Source organism: Mirounga angustirostris, unplaced genomic scaffold, assembly GCF_029215605.1.
Source record: "Mirounga angustirostris isolate CCGP_5_RB_7025 unplaced genomic scaffold, mMirAng1.0.hap1 SCAF_14, whole genome shotgun sequence".
NCBI lineage: Eukaryota > Metazoa > Chordata > Mammalia > Carnivora > Phocidae > Mirounga > Mirounga angustirostris.
The window spans coordinates 57,843,049-57,862,404 of record NW_026991722.1 but is presented as its reverse complement, the minus strand read 5'-3'; the positions used below and the strand labels follow the sequence as shown (position 1 = coordinate 57,862,404).

The 19,356-nt window shown below is 44.3% G+C and overlaps 1 protein-coding gene across 8 annotated transcripts in view; it reads right to left on the bottom strand.

Moving 5' to 3' along the window:
• MTCL1 (microtubule crosslinking factor 1) overlaps positions 1–19,356 on the bottom strand; it is a 121,316-nt gene that overhangs the window by 47,404 nt on the left and 54,556 nt on the right. For 5 of the 8 annotated variants that reach the window (XM_064577906.1, XM_064577909.1, XM_064577910.1 and 2 more), the window contains exons 4-5: positions 2,635–2,694; positions 1,384–1,464 (exon numbers count right to left, since the gene is read on the bottom strand). In XM_064577906.1, the coding sequence (XP_064433976.1) occupies positions 1,384–1,464; positions 2,635–2,694 (141 nt within the window). The remainder of the gene's footprint in view (positions 1–1,383; positions 1,465–2,634; positions 2,695–19,356) is intronic. The other 3 variants (XM_064577908.1, XM_045887032.2, XM_064577907.1) reach the window with 2 other exon arrangements.

The following is a 19,356-nucleotide window of genomic DNA, read 5'->3' as shown; positions in this document are numbered from 1 at the left end:
CGCCTTTGTGCCTGAGGACAGCAGCTGATTTTGTGGAAGAGAATGTCGCCAGCCCAAAGGGAACGCCCCCATCCGCCCACCTGGAGCCTGGGCAGACCCAGGAATGGGCAGGACCACCTGCTGTGATCAATGCCCCACCCCACGCACTTCCATAGAAACCTGCAGCTCCTGAGGCCCTGGTCAGTGGGAGAATAGACTGGAAATGCGCAGACAAGGGGCAGCATTACCTGCATAGCTCAGGAGGTTTTGGTCTCAGACCAAGATCTGGGAGTCTCAGGTGATCTTCCCTGAGGGTCCTCCCCACAAAAGCTGAACTGAGAAACTGAGAAAAGGGGTAGGATCTCTGAGTGGCCTGCAGAACGCCGGCCTTACCCAATGGTTCTGAAACCCTCAGCTCTAAGTGCTCAGGGTAGACAATCCCAAAGAGCCCTCACATCACCTTGATTTCTAGAAACTTTAAACCTCCAACCCCCTCCCCCATCCACCACTCCCAAGTCTGACTAAAACCAGAACTGTTCTCTTCCTTCTTCCTGAACCTAGCTAGACCCCAGTCCGTTAAAGAAGATTCTACAACACACCCTAAGGAGGGTCTGATTCATAGATTACCTGAGGACTGATAAAGTATCCAAAAAGTCTTCTTGTTCCTTAAAAACAGAAACTACACATACACCAGGAATTCTGACGCAATTCAAGCATGCTATCGTTTTTACTCAACACCCATGAACGACACCAGACCTGCCACCAATGTTAAAGCAGTTTTCCAAAGACAATCTTTTAAGCCAAGAGTGTGTGTGCATTTAGCGAAAGGGTCAGACTTGCTCACACTGGTCCAGGCGGTTGGAGCTGGGCGCTGCGCCTGCCAGGGCCCGGCGGGGGAGGGGCGGGGCGGGAGAGAGGAGGCCCAGGGAGCCAGGCTCAGCCTGTTCTGGGAGCAGGGGGCCACTCCTTCTCATAAGATGGGGAATCACAGCCTCAGCTGGAGTAGCAGGAGGCTGGGTCCCCATCTAATCTTGTAACCACACACTTTCTAAAACCCTGCCAAAATTCCAGAGGAGGGGTCTAGGCTGAATCCTAAGCTGAAGGATATCAAGCTCTGGTTTCAAGAGATCATCAGATAGCTCCGGGAATGCAGTATGAAAGCAGACGATCCCAACTTTCCACACCACACGGGTCCTGTCACAGGCAGAGAAGGCAAGCACAGCACGGAGAGGAGGACACACAGGGGACCACCACCAGCACCACCAACACAACCACCACCACCACCACCAGCAGCTGGAAAGGCCTTGTCAAGCAGCAAAAATATATCGCTCTGGGTATATATTCTTTGGCTTGCAAGTCTGACATCTAGCCAGCACCCCAAGCGCTGACTACTCGCATTCCTACCTTGTGCCGGGGTGCTGCTGGTTTCCTTTGAGTTTTGGTTGCAGACCTGCAGTTTCCAAGGCGCTCGGGTCCACCACTCTGCTGGACAGAATACTCCTTTTTCTCAATGATAGCGCAGGCGGAGGGGGAACGTAACACATTCCCGGTGCCCAGAGGAGTTCTGAGAGCCTGCCAGGGGCAGCGGCGGCCGTTCTCAGCCCGAGCGACCCCCTGGTGAACGCGGCGCCATGCCACTCAGTCCGGAACGGGGAAGTGCTTACCCTCCTAAGGGAGATCTGCCCTGCTCAAGAGCCAGGAAGCTGAGACATCCTCGAAGCCCAGGAGGTTCCAAGCCCCCAGCCCAGGGACTGCAGTTTTTTATTTCCCCGTTATTAGCGGGCGCCAAGTGAGATAAGGAGAGGAGCGAGGGCAGAGAAGAAAGGTTAATCTTGGGCATTCCTACTGTTCCCATGGCCCAGTCCTCCTTGAAGGACATTCCGGGCATCAGTGAGTTTGGCTAAGGGCACAACAAAGCAGATCGAGGGTGGAGCTCTTGTTACCCGGACTTCTTGCGCCTCTCTAATTACTACTTGCTCTGAGAGCTCGGGGAGCTGACACCCACTCCTGCCTTTGTTCTCTCTGATACCTAATACCAGCAGCATTCATTTTTTTTCCAAAAAAAAAAAAAGTAAGGAATCTAGTAAAGCAAGTGTTCAGAAGAGCTCAGGCATTTCTGCAGAACACAAACTGTGTACACGGAAAGGCTGATGCTTTTACCATCCCCCGGAGAGAACACTGCACGTTCAATTAGGACAGTTTGGGATACTGTTCAGCTTGCACATTAAAACAAAAACAAAAACAAAAACCCCAAAAAAACAACCCAACACTGAAAACAATGCCTTATGAATGACCCAACACCACAGTAGCTGTATTATTTTACTGTGTGAATGACTTTGAAAGCCAGAATACATTTCACCAGTTGTGAGTACTACCAGAGAGCCCTGAATTACACCAAATTATGTTTCACAGAGTCCGTTTGTTCTTGTCTTTCTTGAAGACGTCACCAGCTCATCAGTGTGAGAAACAAAACAGAGGAGCTGGTGGTTTAGAGTGAACGTTTTCACCCCGTGGAGGTTTTGAGTGAGTCCCCATTTTTTGGCAAGTAATGTTTCTTTGAATATTTTAAAGGCAATTCTAATGCTTTTGAGACAATTCAGAATAAGGTGATTGCCCCTTGAGGAGCTGTAACATGAGAAGGATCCCTCTGCTTACCTGGTTAAGGGTTTTCTTTTCTTTGTACGTTTCCCGGCTGCCTCTTCTTTTCAGGGAACTCTGAAATAGATCCAAGGGACATTCTGTTACAGAGGGGTCACATGCAGGCACCAGGCTCACACCATCCCCACTGGTAGGGGATACACACAATGGACCGAGGCACTTTTTTTTTTTCCACTGGAATCAAGGAACCACTTAGAGTCAATGTTTAAATGCTGTTGAATAGGCTTGGCTAGGCCTCTGAACCCTCATGATTGTATTTGGAGTATTCCTCAATTATTCAGTTTAATGAGAAGGGAGGGTGGTTTGGATAATTTGTGGATAATAGTGGGGGGAAGATGGTAGAAAGTTTTGAAAACAGATATGTAATATTTCTGGAGCTGCTTTACCTTCCATGATAATTACGTTTTTGGGGGGCAAATATCAAAATTAATTGGTGCTTCCTGAGTGCCTATGGGTAAATGACCAGATAACACAGTGGTAGGAAGGGAGAGAAGGGTGGCCTGTGTTTATGGAGAAAACCTAATCCAGGTTGCAACGCAGCCCCCTTCAATTCATGACTAAACCTACATCTTCAAGTTCTTGTTAAGTCCATAAGTTATTCATGTGACGTGGCTGTGGCTGTGTCCCTTCAGTGGGCTGGGTCCCTGCCTAGTTTTACATACGGTGCAGTGCACCTCTGCCTCCTATCAGCAAGAAATGTGTCTGAAATACAAACATGAATATAAATAAAAGGATCAGGGATGTCTGAAATGGAATAGCAGGGAGCCAAGACAGTCCCTGCTAAAGTAAGCTATGAAGACTGAAAGAACTGGCCAGCAGATCGAGAAGCATCCTAGGGGAGAGTATGTGAAACCTGAAAAGATGAACGGAATCCTGAGACAAGCCAGGAGAAGGCAGTTTGGAAAGTTTAAGACTTGCCGGTTCTCATTCAGACCCCAGCAAGCCTGTGAGAGGGAAGGGGTTCTCCCTGACAGCTGCCCCCTCCCATCCGCAGCCTTGCCCTACATGAGGCACCAGGCACAGACCTGGAACCTTGGATCCTCTGGGAGTTCATCTCAAGGGGGCTCAGAGCCTCTCTGCACATTCCTTTGCTGCAACTCCCCCTGCCCAAACAGCCTGGGAAGGAGGCTCCCACACAAGTCACTTACATCAGGGTCAGACCTAAGGTAATGAATTCAGTTCTGTTTACATTCAAAGTGCCTCACTTACAGAAGGCCAGGGAGTGCCATTTACCGGATGAATTTCGGGGTTATGAAACAATTAAAATTCCAGCCGCCCCTTAGCCTCTAGGAGGCCAGAGCCCTGGAGAAAAAAACGGTAATTGAGAGAGGGTGAGAAGGTTACAGAATCAGCATGGAGTGTGGGTACTCCTGGGCCAGCCAAGGTGGGGTGTGTGGAAACAGATTGCTGAACCCCACCTGCAGAAGCAGCTTTGTTTCCTTTAGCCTTTTTGGTAAAAGCAGGGCCAAACTACAAAGAGAACCAGCCTCTTCCAACAGGTTATGTTAAGCCTGTCTTAAGAAGGGCTTGAGATTTACCATCCAGAGTCTGTAGGCTTTTCAAGATTCTTCACACTGCAACAAAGCAGTTTCTTTGATTGGAATGAGCTGAATGAGATGAACACTTCTGATGATTCACTACAGAGAAGAGTTTCCATAAAGAAGCAGGGGAGAAAAACCATTCCCAAGGAAGGCTTCAGCCTATGGGATTTAATTCTGGGACCCAGGTCAGTGCAGTGAGCCTGCCCTCTGCAAGCCACCCTGCACTGCATCACGTTCTCCCAGTGAATGCAAAGTACATTCTGCATACCTGAAAGGAAATTATCTGGAAGTAAGATGAAAGCTAGAAGTGGAGACAGGAGAATTACGGTGTTGCGTTTGAGGGGGTGGTAGGGGGAGGAAGGACCTGGGTGAGCCCTCCTGCTGGGAGGCAGCCAATGGGGAGCCTGTCTGTGCACAGATTCCTCCCACCCGCTTGATGGGTCTTTCCCCTTGCTGAGCCTTGAATGCAACTGCCTTGGAGTCCTGTGATCCTTCTAGCGAATCATGGAACAGGTGGGGGGCCGTGGGATCCCCAACACAGATCCCAGTCACAGTTTCAACTACAATGAAAAACAACGCAAAGATTAAAGTTAACCAGAAATTGGCAGGACCTCTGTGAAAGAAACCATACAATTTTGGTGCTGGACATAAAGGAATGCTTGATGCTGTCCAAGGGAAAGACCCTATTTTATCAAGATGTCACATTTCTCCCACATCATTGTAAGTATGATGTCATATTAACCAAATTCCTCTTTCCTTCCATATATATAATGTAATATATACACAAAAAGTATTTATTAGTATGTATACACATACACACATATACTCACACACAAATGTTATTTGTGTATATGTGAGGGAGGTAAGAATATGGGAAGATTTGACACAATGACTCAAAAATTCATCTTGAACAGGGGGTGGGAAACTAAGGCCTTCAGGACAAATCACCCCACAGCCTGTTTTATAAATGAGTTTCGCTGGAACACAGCCTTGTTTATTACTGTCTATTTCTACTTTGTACTACAGAAGCACAGCTGAGTAGCAATGACAATGGCCTGCAGAGCCCCCAGCATTTACTATCTGGCTATTTTCAGAAAGTTTGCTGACCTCTGACCTAGAAAAATAAATTGGTAAAAACAGCCAAGAACACTTTGAAGAGGAAGAATAATGACAGTCCGTTTGCACTATTAGGTGTAGAAATACAATATAATGGTTTGGTGCTGGTACAAAAGTAGTCAGATAAATGGAACAAAACAGAAAGCTCAGAAATAAATTTGAGAGTATATGAGATTTTAACAATTGATACAGGTAGCATTTGAAAAATGAGGGAAAGAATGGGCTATTTGGTATATGCTGTAGAAACAACTGGCTAACACGGAAAAAAAAAAAGCAAGATCAATACAAGGTATCAAAAAAAATTCCAGATGAATTAAAAATCTAGATGTAAGGAATCATAAAGGAACAAGAAAGAAAAGGGACTAATTTCTGTTTGTTCTTGGGGCCTAGCCTTTATAAACACAGAAACAAAAGCCAAAACATCCAAGGAAAAGATTGATCAAGTGGATCGGTAAGATTTTAAATTTTTATGTATCCAAAAAAAAATTACAGTATTAAAAAGAAAATGACAAAATGGAAAAAAAAAGATTTTTTTAGTGCAAGACAGACAAAAGAGTAATATTTTGCAAGCAACAGGACAACCACTTTAATTAAAGAATTAAAGGGCCAACAAACACATGATCACTAGCAATTGAAATAAAATATCATTTTTTTCACTGAGAGGTTTACAGACCAAAAGACATATGCGTTAGCAAGTGTCCACAGAGGTGGGCACTTCCATCCAGATCAGTGAGAGTGGGGACTCCCACAGCATTTCAGGCAGGCAACTGAGCCAGGCAAATGCACACGTTGTGAGCTGAGAATTCCACTTCTGGAAAGAATCGGCTAAATTCCCATGACTAAGACGGCCTTGACTCACCCAGTGTTAATCCAGCATCTACTATGTTGCCTTGTCTGAGCAACAGAGTGACAAGTCCTTATTTCTAAGGAGCTGTCATGAGAGTGTGGAGAGTCAGACAATAAGAAAGGAAACAAGAACAAAATAATTTCTGCTGGCCTAAGGAAACATGCAGAGATACCGAGGGAAGATTTATGGGTAAGAATGCTGATCACACTACCTTTTATAGTAGTGAGTGAGTACTGTGGAGGGTGTTAAAATTATGTTTTTGAAGAATACTTAAAGATTCGGGAAATACAACGCATTAAAAGAAAAACAGGTTGCAAACATCATGTATTTTGTAATTTCAATTTACATCTAATAAAATATAAATACAGATATGTTAGAAAAGCAGACTGGAGAAACAGATATCAAGTGTTAACAGTGTTCATCCTCAGGTGATAGAATTACGAGTGATTTTCATTTTCTTTTTTGTGGCTTTTTATAGTCTCCAAATTACCTACAGTGAATACTATTTCCTTTACAATTAAAAAAAAAAACACGAGGAAATTACTAAACAGGTCAGAGAAAAGAGGCCATCACTGATCTCCTATGTAGGATTGCAGTGGTGTTTTATCATAAATTATTTACCAGGTTCTTGGATCTCTTTCTGTAGGCTGACATTGTTTTTATTAGCCCAGCACTTCAGGTATAACCTATATATGTATAATCTATATGTATATTGTTTTAAAAGACCAGAAAACCCCCTGAGGAGTGAGGAAACCTGCCAGATGCCCCACTGTACTGCAGGTCCCTGGCATCTGGCTCCCTCACCAACTGCCATGGGGTCACAAGGCCCCCAGCCTGGGGTACGGTGTCTTCCCAGGCTCACCTGCTGCGAGTCTCATCCAGGGCAGAGAGCTGAGTGCTTTGGGTATACTGGTCAAGGGACCCTGGGTGTAGGATGATTTGTGTGCACGTGATTCATGGCCAGTTCATTTCTCTAGATGATTCAGAGATCCAGGGGAGAATGTCTTCCAAGAAACAATAAGAAAAAGAGGAAAATGTTGACCATCAAATAAACTGAACCCAGAATGGGGGACTTGCCTGCTGATTCATTCGACTCTTTCTTTTTATTCTGGCCAACTGCCAGCAAATCAACTCTAAATTCCTATTGAAAGGGGGAAAACTTGAGTTTCTAACTCCAAATTGAATCCATCTAAGGCTGATGCATTTGCTGAGTACTGAAAATGATTAAATAAAATATGAAGTTAGGCAATTATTTGGACTTTCAAGTCATTTCTTAATGTTTCCTATTTTAAGTCAGCCAGTTTCTTCCAGGCAATTTCAGAAAAAAAAACAAACATGCTCTCAATTGCTTAAGTGTTTCAGAGACAGGCTTTGGGCTTAAAATTTAGATTGGTAATAAAAAGAGACAAAAATTAGGATGCTGTGAATCATGAGTGAGGATGGGAAGGAGGGTACAGATGTAGGCAGACAACTTTCAAAATTCTTACAGACCCTTATTATTTAGAAAGTTTTTTAAGTTTTTGGGGCTGATTTACAGCACACGTGCTTATAAAATCAGAGTAAGAAAATGAAGTGCATAGGCCTTCTTTCTGTTTAGGAGAAAGTTACCAAGATTCTCTCAACCACATTAGTCCTCACTTAAGTGTTACGAGATGTGAAGGATAAGACTTATTAGCTTCTCCTTCAGTTAGAAGCACCAGGTCCTGGCTGGTGGATACCTTTTACTCTTCCTTCTCTTCACTTGCCTCTAGACGGCTCCCAGGGAGACGGATTCCCATCACACCATTCAGCTGAAGTCTACTGCACACTGTTACACTGCAGGGCCCTGTAAACACAGCCCCCCTTGGATTCACACCCTCCATGGCCATAACTGGGCAGAAACACTTTCTCCTTGGCCGTTTGGGAGAATAATGATGGATATTAACAATTACCGTTTGTTGGGCACATCCTCACTCCAGGGGCAATGCTAAACTCACCCTTCCTTCCTTCCTTCCTTCCTTCCTTCCTTTCCTTCCTTCCTTCCTTCCTTCCTTCCTTCCTTCCTTCCTTCCTCCCTCCCTCCCTCCCTCCCTCCCTTCCTTCCTTCCTTCCCTCCCTCCCTTCCTTTTAATTATGGGGGGGGCAGAGGGAGAGAGAATCTCAAGCAGACTCCCCATTGAGTGTAGAGCCTGACCTGGGGCTCGATCCCACCCTGAGATCATGACCTGAGCTGAAATCAAGAGTCAGATGCTCAATGGACTGAACCACTCAGGTGCCCCACTAAACTTCTTTATGTGTCTGATTTAATCTCATCCTCACAAAAGCCCTGAGAGGCATGCATTATTATCACTGATTAACAGATGAGAAAACACAGTCAGAAGTTAGGTGATGTTTCAAGATGCCACAAACTCAGAGATGGGGCTCCAACCTGAGCCTGACTCCACCCTCTCATTCACAGTCACAGCCCTGAGACCCTCCAGGCTGCCCTCTGTGCCTCTGACAGCCCAATCTGCCAATTTGGACTGCTTTTCTTTTTGTTTTCTTGAGGTTTTTGAGCCCCAAATTGCTGAGTCTTCTCAAACAAAGAGTCTCTCCTTTCTCTAGAGGAAGAGCACAAAGAACTATTACCAGAATGGTTGCAAACTGCTATGCTCACAAGGTACCTCATGGCCATGAAATATTTGTTGGCACTGGGTTTCTGAGGATCTGAGGCTGCAGACAGCACAGGTCCTTATATGGAAAAGACAGAAACTATTATCAGAGGACAAAATACCACAAAGTAAGTGAGGAGAAGAGGAGACTATACTGAGACGCTCTGGCTGAAGAAGGGTATAGCCATAAAAGTCAGAGTTGGTTTGGATCCCAGCACCCAAGGCAAAGAGGGAGAAGGCCAGAAGGAGAACGGCCTGGCCACAAGCCACACTGTCCAGGCTGCGAGACCCACCTGGGAGGGACAGAGACCACCAGCACACCCAGTCTGCCTACTAAATGCCACCTTCTCTTGGGAAGAGAACATGGTGATAAAAGTGGCAGGTTGCTGCTTGTGCACATTTGGGCAATGTGACACACATCTGCTTTGCAGTAGGGGCTGGTTGATGCATTTTAAGCCCCAGAGACATTCATCCTGAGGCCTAGGAATTGGAAAATTGTGGCTAAAACATACTACAGCATGGTAGTCTCAGCCAAACACAAAATAAGTGAAACTGAAGGTGATAAAGCCACAGTGTAAATTATCATTAATATGCAAACAGAAAAAGGAAAATCATGACCATCGCAAGACCAAAATGATGATGGTACAAAAAAAAGATAAGGTGTCCTTCCCCCAAATTATAGGAATTCCCAGTGTGCACACATACATCTAGGCACTCAGCAACACCACCAAGCAGTACAGGAAATATTGAATTAGAATCTCTATTTCAGAAGCTTCTACGGACTCATCTAGTAGGTGACAAATAAGTGGCCCTTGGGCATTCATAAAAGTTGAAAATCTATAAAAATGTATACTATTTGCCAATCAGAACTGAAGATAAGGTTTGTGTCTTATTAAGAATAATCTGTTCCTGGCTCCCACTAGTCTGGAAAAAATATACTAGTCCATTGAGAGAGGCAGGTTATTTCCCAGTCTAACAAAATAATACAAAAAAGTTAGTACTTCGAAAAACAAAACAAAGCCGGGGTGCCTGGCTGGTGTAACTCTGGACCTTGGGGTCATGAGTTTGAGCCCCACACTGGGTGTAGAGCTTACTTTTAAAAACGAAAAGCCAAAAAATACAAATAAATGATATATTAAAACATTGCTCCCTTTTCGAGAAAATTGATCACTCATTTTTTTTCAGGTGCATGTAACATAAGAAAATATTTAGTACTTTGTTCAGCTTTTGAAAAAAAGAGCACATGAAAAAGTTCTGAATTACCTGTGGTATATTTCATAATAACCAGCCATAACACCCTTTGGACCTTCTAAATTGACTCTGAGTTATAGTTCTAAATAATAGAGTGTGCTATTATACTATTAAAATTTATGCACACATTTGTCAAAACTCAGTGAATATAAATTTAAGATCTGTGCATTTCAATATACATAAATTAACTCAAAAAAAAGTATAAGCAAAAATTAAGTTCTGGTTAATAATGTATATTTAAGGAAAATGAATTGGTGTCTACATTTTCAGAAAAATAAGATGGGTTAATAGATAAATAGATGGCTAGATAAATATGTAATAAATCAAGTACTGTAAAATGTTAATGCAGAATTTAGATGGTGAGTATACAGGTGTTCACTATATGTTTGAAAATTTCCATAGTGTTGGAAAGAAAATTATGCACATAAATACCCAATTTCACTGAAAAGAGTTGATATAATATTATACAGCCATTAAAAATTATGATTACTAAAAATCTAAAGTTTAAATAAAGTTAAAATACTAAAGTTTTTCATAAAATGCCAATCTTTGAGATGTAGGATAAAAACATAAATTTAATTATCTCATCAAGATTAAATACTTTTGTCTTTGAAATATTTAGAAGCAAATACACTAAAATGCTAACAGATCTTAGCAATCGGCAGCAGCATTACAGGTGACTTCATGTTTTTCCTTATATATTTTTTTTATTTCTCTCTAACAGTCAAAATGATTATATATTACTTTTTCAAATCAGAAAAATCCTTATATTTTAAGGATAAGAGAATTGACCCAAAATGCAAACACACCCACTAAACCTAATACTATGTTTTTTTGGCCTGGTCTCCCCTGGAAGCAAGGCACAAGACTGATGGACCTTCAGCCCTCAAGTGAGACAGAGAGGAAATTAAGCTAAGGGATTAGCCCCCAGGCAGGATTAGCTCTGTGCTGCTGGAGATCATCAAATATATTTTCACACAGAGGACAAAGGAGGGCCTAATAGACATCTGGGGATAGCAAATGGATCTGAGATTCTAATCACCTCCCCAGCTGAAGGCTTCCTCTTGGAGAGGCTCCCTGACCAAGCCGAGGCTGACTTGCTGACCCGTGTCTGTCCTGGAGGCACTGCTCAGTTCCTTTAATCATCCACCGAAGGCTCTGAAATCTAGAAAGCATCCCTGGCTAGCATTCTGCATAAAGCCAATCCTGCTCCTTTGGTAAATCATCTGCAATTCTCATCTCCAAACCAGAGCACCTTGGATTTCCACCTCTAACACCAAGGCACACTCTTCAGTGATTGGAGGGGAGACTGGAGATGCTTACCCCACAGTTTCGTGACTTCTATGGAGCCAAAGCCCTCTCTATTCCCTGTTAGTCTGCACCACCATTTGGGGGACTGCAGAGGATTCAATGACGCAAGACAGTCACTGAGCTTCGGGGTGAGGGGCAGGATGCTACTTGCTCTTGCAGCATGAGAAACCCCTCGGGGCCCAGGAGCTGTTGGGACACTGTTGGAAGGGACTGGCTACCCCTGCCTTCTGAGGTGGGCCAGCCAGTGAGCACAGGGAAAGAGACATGCTTCCAGCAGATTGTAACCTGGGAGGAACAGAACATCACGGCAGGAATAGTGGCCCCTGGCTAAGGACAGGCACAGAGCAGAGCAGAGGGAAGGCCCTGGGTTGGAGCAGCATTCTGTGGAAGAAAGCAGACAGCCCTGGGTTCCGGAGAGTAAGAGCAAGGAAGCCAGTTTTATCAGCTGTGGTGCTGTCTTCTGTGAACACACGGTAAAGAAGCTTGACACCCAACCATGCATATTTCTGCTGGCATCTCATATCCATGAGACAGAACACCCAGACTGCTTAAAAACACAATCGGCTACCAGAGCAGGTGTGTCCACTGCAGCCCTCAACAGTGAAAGCAGAGCGGCCACCTGCAAAGTCCTCACTTCAGACTCTGACAGTGACAGTGGCCATGTCACAGAGGCCAGGAGCAAACATATTCTTTATTTGGATTTGCAACAGCCTTTTGTTAGGATGGCTCCTCCTGGGGCTGTATGTAAATCCATTTGTGCAATCAAACCAGATCCTAATGGCTTCTGAGTTGACAGAGGATAGAGGCTTAATCAGGAAGCACCGTCTGCCTGCAAGCTCATCCTGCTTCCTTCTCTGATGCAGCTTCGGGGCCGCAGCCCGCTGGGAAGATCACTCATCTCTGACAAGCCTGTGTGCCTGCTTCTGAGCCCTCGCCTGTCCCAGGGTGAGAGATGTCCCTGGTCCCTCCAACCTTCAGACCCTCGGATTCTCCTCTTCAGCAAAATCACTCCCCACCACAGCAGCCTGGGTTGGGAAGCGTGGAGAGGAGAAGGGGAGACCACACATGCCCACGTCACCTTAACTCTCACACTCTCCAGGATGGACAGCAGGCATGACAGTAACCTTGTGAAGCTTCCCTGATGCAGCCAAGGATGTGTGTGTGTGGCAGGGGAGGTGCTGTCTCTAAAGTGCAGGGACGACTGGGGGCTGAGGTGTCTTTGCTTTGCCCAACAGCCCTCCGTTTAGACATCTCTGGCCCCTCGGGTTCACCAGAGCAAGTTCCTGCACTTGGTGGGACGGCGCCATGTGTCCATCCTCCTCACACCACCAAACCTTACACAGGTCACAGAAGGAAAGTCACAACCAGGTGTCGGCCCCTCCACTCCCACCTGCCTGGCCAGCACATCAACAGCGGGGGGGGCGGGGGGGGGAGAGGGGCCCACAGTGCATCAGAAAATTAGCTGGCACTCACAGAAAGAGTCCTCTAGAGGTTTAAATAACTAGTGTGCAAATGGGAAAATACCAGTGGAAAGGTCTTGTTTCATCCCAGCGGATGTCCACTGACTTTTTCTGTGTGCCACTCAGCTCACACTTCCACAGGATTTTGGTCACGCATCTCTGTACTCCACTAATTCACTCTAACTCTCCTTTTAGGCATTTTATTTCTTCCTTTACCATCTGCAGTACCTACACCTGAGAGCTCTCAGAGTTGAATGTGTAATTTCAATGGTTTTTTTAAGTAGGCACTACACCCAGCGTGGAGCCCAAGGTGGGACTTGAACTCACGTCCCTGAGATCATGACCTGAGCTGAGATCAAGAGTCGGGTGCTTAACCGATTGAACAACCCAGGTGCCACCCTCAATTGGCTTTAAAAAGCTTTCATAGTATGGCTTTAGAGAAACTTCACAAATTTGAATAAGTTTTTTGTATTCCAAGATTGGTCCACATCTTCATGAATTTTTAGTTTTCCAGCAAGCATATGAAAACATGTATGTTATGTGTGTAAAAGGGAAAGGTGGTCGAAGACCATGGGCATTCATGTCTAAATCCAGGCACATCACTGGTAGTCCGTGACCCTGGGCTAGTTCCTTGAACTCCTGGTACCCCAATTTCCTTATTTAAAAGTGGTAATAATATAATACCTATTTTAGATAAAGGTTTCCTGTAAGGACTAAATGAGATAATATGCTTAATAAGTGATTGTCATAGCCATGAAAAGCAAACATTAGCTAACCAATTATAATTCTTTTCTTGATTAATATTTTCAGATGCTAATCATCTTTTTTTCCCCCAAAGTAGAGAGCAAAAACCATTATTATTCATTCCGGCTTTCTTCTTTCTACGGCAGCAAAACCAATGTTCACAAAAATGTCTTTTTCCGGCTACATGAGAAATGTATGCTTGCAGTTTCAACTGTGTGGTTTCCTTATATTCGTTTTTTTGGCGTATGTAATAGAAATGAGCTATTTTAGAACTTTAAATTCGTATCACAGGTCACCTAAAATCTTGCTATGGTCTGTTACCGAGTCACAGAGGAAATTTTAACTTAGAAAGAAATTCTCTCCCACTCTGAGTAGATGGTACTTCTATCATTTCAGGGAGTGAGTAGGTCAGATTTCCCACAACGCACTTACGTGTGCCAAGAGCCACCAGCAAAGATGCGAAGGATGAGTCCAACCATGAGGATAAAAATGGGGACACATGCTCTCCCTCCCCATCAGATCCTATCAGAGCCTAACTCTCAGAGGGAGGCACTCCTCTTTGTGACCAACAAGGGTGTTCTTTGACATATTAGCAAAAAGTGAATAATTAAGCTGAGGGAGATGGGCGGAAGGGAGGGATAAGGCAGAGCATGAAGCAGGGGACAGGGAAATCAAGAGAAAAGAGATCATGAAACCTCTTCCGGGGGCCCCTGGGTGGCTCAGTCAGTTAACTGTCTGCCTTGGGCTCAGGTCATGATCCTGGGGTCCTGGGATGGAGCCCCATGTGTTGGGCTCCCTGCTCAGCGGGGAGCCTACTTTTCCCTCTTCTCCCCGCTGTGTTTTCTCACTATCTCTGTCTCTCTCAAATAAATAAACTTTAAAAATCTTTTTAAAAATTTTTTAAAAAGGAGAAAGTATGTGTAGAAGCTGAAATGCAAGGGAGCACAGAAGCAGCGGTGGTGATGACCAGTGGTGTAGACGCAGCCTTCAAGGGGCAGACTTTCCCTGCACACCCACCCCTCCTGTGTCATCCTCTTTTCTCACGCTCACTTCCCCTTCTCATCTGTCTCCAGAGCCTCAGATCTCATGTCTGTTAGCCACACATGGAGGGTCCTCACTTGGTACCCTTCTGCCACACCCTGTACCCTTTCTGTAGATACCTTCTCATTCCTCCGTTTTGGCTGCTGTCTCCGGCCCTGCGAGGGAGGGAGGGGTCCCCACAGCCCCCTCCTCTGTCTGCAAGAAGGGAAGCCGTGAGCTATTCATCAACCCCTCCCTCCTTACCCCATATCTGTAACATGCCATCCACTGCCCATAATCTCTTGCATTTGTCCTTCTCTCCTGCAACTAAGAGAAGACTAGATCACTGGGGCCATTCTGTTGGAAGGCTCCTTAGTGGTGATGCCCCCTCTTCAAGCCACGTTCAAACTAATTAGTAAGGTTTTCTTGGCGTGGGGGGGCACAGTGATACCTCCATCTTGTTTACACGTCCCCTGTGCATTTGCTGGGTGGCTGCCTCGGGCTCGTGGACCACGCACTTTGTGTCTGCGGCATCCACAGGCAGGAGGGCAGATTTAACTACCCAGACTGCACAACACAGCACCAGGGACTGGTCTTCATGACAGCAAGTGGATGCCATTCATTGATGGGGCCTGTCACCTTCTCTTTGAAAATCTCAACCTTTTAAAAACACCAATTATCAGAGATGCAAGTGGATACTTGCTCAATAATGTTTACTGCATCATTATTCACAACAGCGAAACGATGCAAGCAATCCAAGTGCCCAGATGAATGGATAAACAAACTATGAGGTGATCATACAACGGGATGTTATTCAGCCATAAAAAGGAAGGACATTCTGATACACGGATGAATCTTGACAACATGGTATGTGAAATTAGCCAGACAAAAAAAGGAAAAATACTGCATGATTCCACTTACATGGGATACCTAGATTAGGCAAATTCATAGAAACAGAAAGTAGAACAGAGGTTACCAGGGGTTGGGTGAGGGAGGAATGAGGAGTTACTGTCTAATGGATGCAGAGTTTCTGTTTGGGATGATGGAAAGTTCTAGAAATAGTGGTGATAGCTGCACAACACTGTGAATGTCTCCAATGCCACTGAACTATATATACACTTAAGAAGGATAAAAATGGTAAATTTTATGTTATGTATATTTCAGCACAGTAAAAAAAAAACAAAACTATATCTAAAATAGTCTAAGAGCCATAACAAAGCACTCCAAACAAACCTCTAGCTATGGATCGCTATAGCTTATATTTTGGGTGTCACTATAAGATCTTGTGATTTATTTCATTTTCCATGTGTACAATACTATAGATTCTCTCTCTCCTTTTATGGCAAAGAAGCTAAGATTCACTAGTACTGTTTTTAATCTGTAAAATACACATTCAGACGGACTCAAACTGTTTGTAAATGTTTTGAAGGCAGCTTTTAAACAGTGACCAAAGCTTTAGCAAGTTTTCTTCTCCAGAGCCTAGCTTTTTTTTTTAACAATGGCACATTTTAAAATTGTATTTTATTATATCACCAAAGGTAGTTTTTCGTCTATTGATATTTTAAGTCCATACATTTTAACCAACTACTACATGCAGGCTCTCTTCATAAGAAATACATAATTTCTCTGTAGTCATAACTTATTTGTGGAAAAAAAAATTCTCAAATTTACCAGAAAATTTGGATTTTTTTCATAGAGGTATCAAATCTTAAAACTTGTTGGAAGCAATGCAGGAGTATCTTCTACAGTCCTTTATGTTTGTTTTTTGCATATATACACAGAAATACATTGCTTCTTATGGAAATATGGGAAGGAAAAAGAATGAAAGGAGAAAGCAGCTGGAAAGACTGGAGGTAAGACAGAGGGAGGAGACCAGGGAAAAGCGCAAGCATTGTGTTCTGTCCCTAGACAGAGCTCTAGCTAACCCGCTACTTTATTAGCCCGTGTCAACTGATAGGTCAGGACCCTGACACTTGCTTTCTGGTGGGTCAGCAGGGCAAACGCGGTGACGTGACAAGACACCCAGCAAAGGACCACCATCCAGAACATCAGGTAGCTTAGCAAACTCGCTGCTTGTGTTCTGCATCTAATAACTTGTTCCCCTAGAGCCAAACACCTTATATTCAAGGTCTGACCTCCTCATAACACCTCTGTGAGGTGGGGGTTATTATTCACATTTCATATGTGAGGGAAAGTAACTCACCCATCCTCACAGGTGGGACTTGAACCTGGGCTCTCCACAGAGCTGAGCTGCCTCTCTGATGAAGGAGCTCAGATGCAAAGGGGGTCAGAGTCCCTGGCAGGCCACTCAACTCCATGCTGACTGTGCTCACGTTCCAGGTGGACCAGAAGAGTATACAACAAAAAATAATGCTGTGCCCTTGATATTTTGGGGGATCAAAAGGGGGCAAAGTGGTGGCTACGCACTCCTTGCCCCACTAGAGTCACTTCACGTTTATCTGTCCTTTGTAATTAGAGCAGAGCCAGCCTCTGAGGACTCGGGGGCCCTAGAAGCACGAGCACTTCAGGGTCCCCTGCAGAAGCTGGAATCCCAAACACACTACCGTCCTCTCAATCGGGACACCCACAGCTCACCATTGTGCCTCCCACTCTGCCCTCCTCAAGCCTGGGAACCCTGCAGACCCGAGTCTAGTGTTTTCTGGGTTACTGGTGAGCACAAAACACCTACATAACAACACTTTGTCATTTATGGACACAATACTCTTCTCTGGAAATTTATGCCAATTACATGCTTCTTTAGAAATCCTGAGTTTGAGAAGACAACCTTCTTTTAATAAGGGTCTCACCATGGTGTTCTGCTTTTTAAGTGTCTTTTCTTCCCAGGAGACTGTTTCCACACTGGGACAAATGAGAACCTCTTCAACTCCCCCATTAGAAGGGTCACAGATGGTCCTGGGGGTGAGGGGAAGCAGTCTCACGTGAATTAAAAGCACAGAAAGGGGGCGCGTGGGTGGCTCAGTCGTTAAGCGTCTGCCTTTGGCTCAGGTCATGATCCCAGGGTCCTGGGATCGAGCCCCACATCGGGCTGCCTGCTCAGTGGGAAGCCTGCTTCTCCCTCTCCCACTCTCCCTGCTTGTGTTCCCTCTCTCGCTGTGTCTCTCTCTGTCAAATAAATAAATAAAATCTTTAAAAAAAAAAAAAAAAAGAGCACAGAAAGAACAGGAGAAAGAACCCTTTATCCTGTGCATTCTTGGCTGCATGGAAGAAATCATAAGGAACTCTTGAACCTCAAGGAGTCTATTTCCCTCAGTCTTTGAAGTCAACAGTATTCCTTCAGAATTCCTCCTGAACTTGGCTCCCCAGTACAGCCAGAGACCGCTAGGGCCTAAGGATGGATACAAGTGCTGAGCTCCAGGAAGAATCCTGAAAACACGCCACAATTTTCTTCCGCCTGGAGAAGCAAAGCAGCAGCATTCACTTTTAGAGCTTTGACCACAAAGATGCACTTTACAGAAAGGCTTGTCAGACGCTATCCATGAGTTTAAAAGCACTCGGCATAATTTGTGTGTGTGATCTACTTAAGTCTTTCCACTCAAAGGCAATTTTCCTCCCAAAGTGATCCCAAATGCAGATTACAAAACAATAACAATGCCCCTTAACTTACTCCCCCATCCCTTTCAACCTTTTATTCTTCTGTTCCTCTATGATTACTATCTTGGACTGGTATTCTGGAGGAGGCATTTCAACTATTTTGTACTGTCTGCAATAAATGGAGAAAAAGAGGAGGAGTTTTTTGAGAGAAATCTACAAGGTTGGTATATTCAGCCCTCTTCATCTGTTTTGAACCCTACACCTGGTTTCCCCGGCTCTCCCCACCATCTGCAATAATAGAGTTTTGTTTCCTCAGGCCACTTATCATTGTCTACCTATTGTGTGATCGCAAGCACCTAACAGCCAAGAATTCACAGTTCATTGAGGTCCCCAGGCTCTTGAGAGGTGAACGAGTGCCTAAATACATAATAAACATTAACAATTTTCAGAAAAACTTCAAAAGCACAAAGTAACACAATCATAGCTCAAGTAAGACCAGACTTCTATAGACTTATCAAGTGTTTAATTAGTATCCTAAGGCAGAGTGCCAAGCTCATCATAGACAAGATCAATCAACCTGAAAAAGTTATCCATTGTCTTTACTCCAGATCCTACAGATTAAGAAAAACCCAGGTGATGGGCTCTGCTGTCATGTATATCTTCACCTAGAAAATGGGAAGTGAGCCACAGTTAGATAACAGGAAAAATCTCTCTGGTGTTGTTTAGCATCATTCTTTTTTTTTTTTTTTTTTAAGGATTTTATTTATTTTATTATTTATTTGACAGAGAGACACAGCGAGAGAGGGAACACAAGCAGGGGGAGCAGGAGAGGGAGAAGCAGGCTTCCCGCCGAGCAGGGAGCCCAGTGAGGGGCTCGATCCCAGGACCCTGGGATCGTGACCAGAGACGAAGGCAGACGCTTAACGACTGAGCCACCCAGCTGCCCCAGCATCATTCTTGAAGAAAGGATTAGCAGAGTGGGTGCCACCATCTAGATTATGAGTCGCTACTGAAAAAACTTCCTTTTATCTTTCTTGGATAAAAAACTGACAAACCAGTCTTTAAACCCTTGTTTAGCCAATTCCATAGTTATAAAATCAGTTAAAGAAAGAGTATTTCTATCAAATGAACATGTACATTTTATTAATAATACCAAAACAATAAAAGTAGGAAATGATAGCATTTAATACAGTAAAAACATACTCCTTTTAAAGAACTATGACACTTTATCAGACTCCCTGTATTAG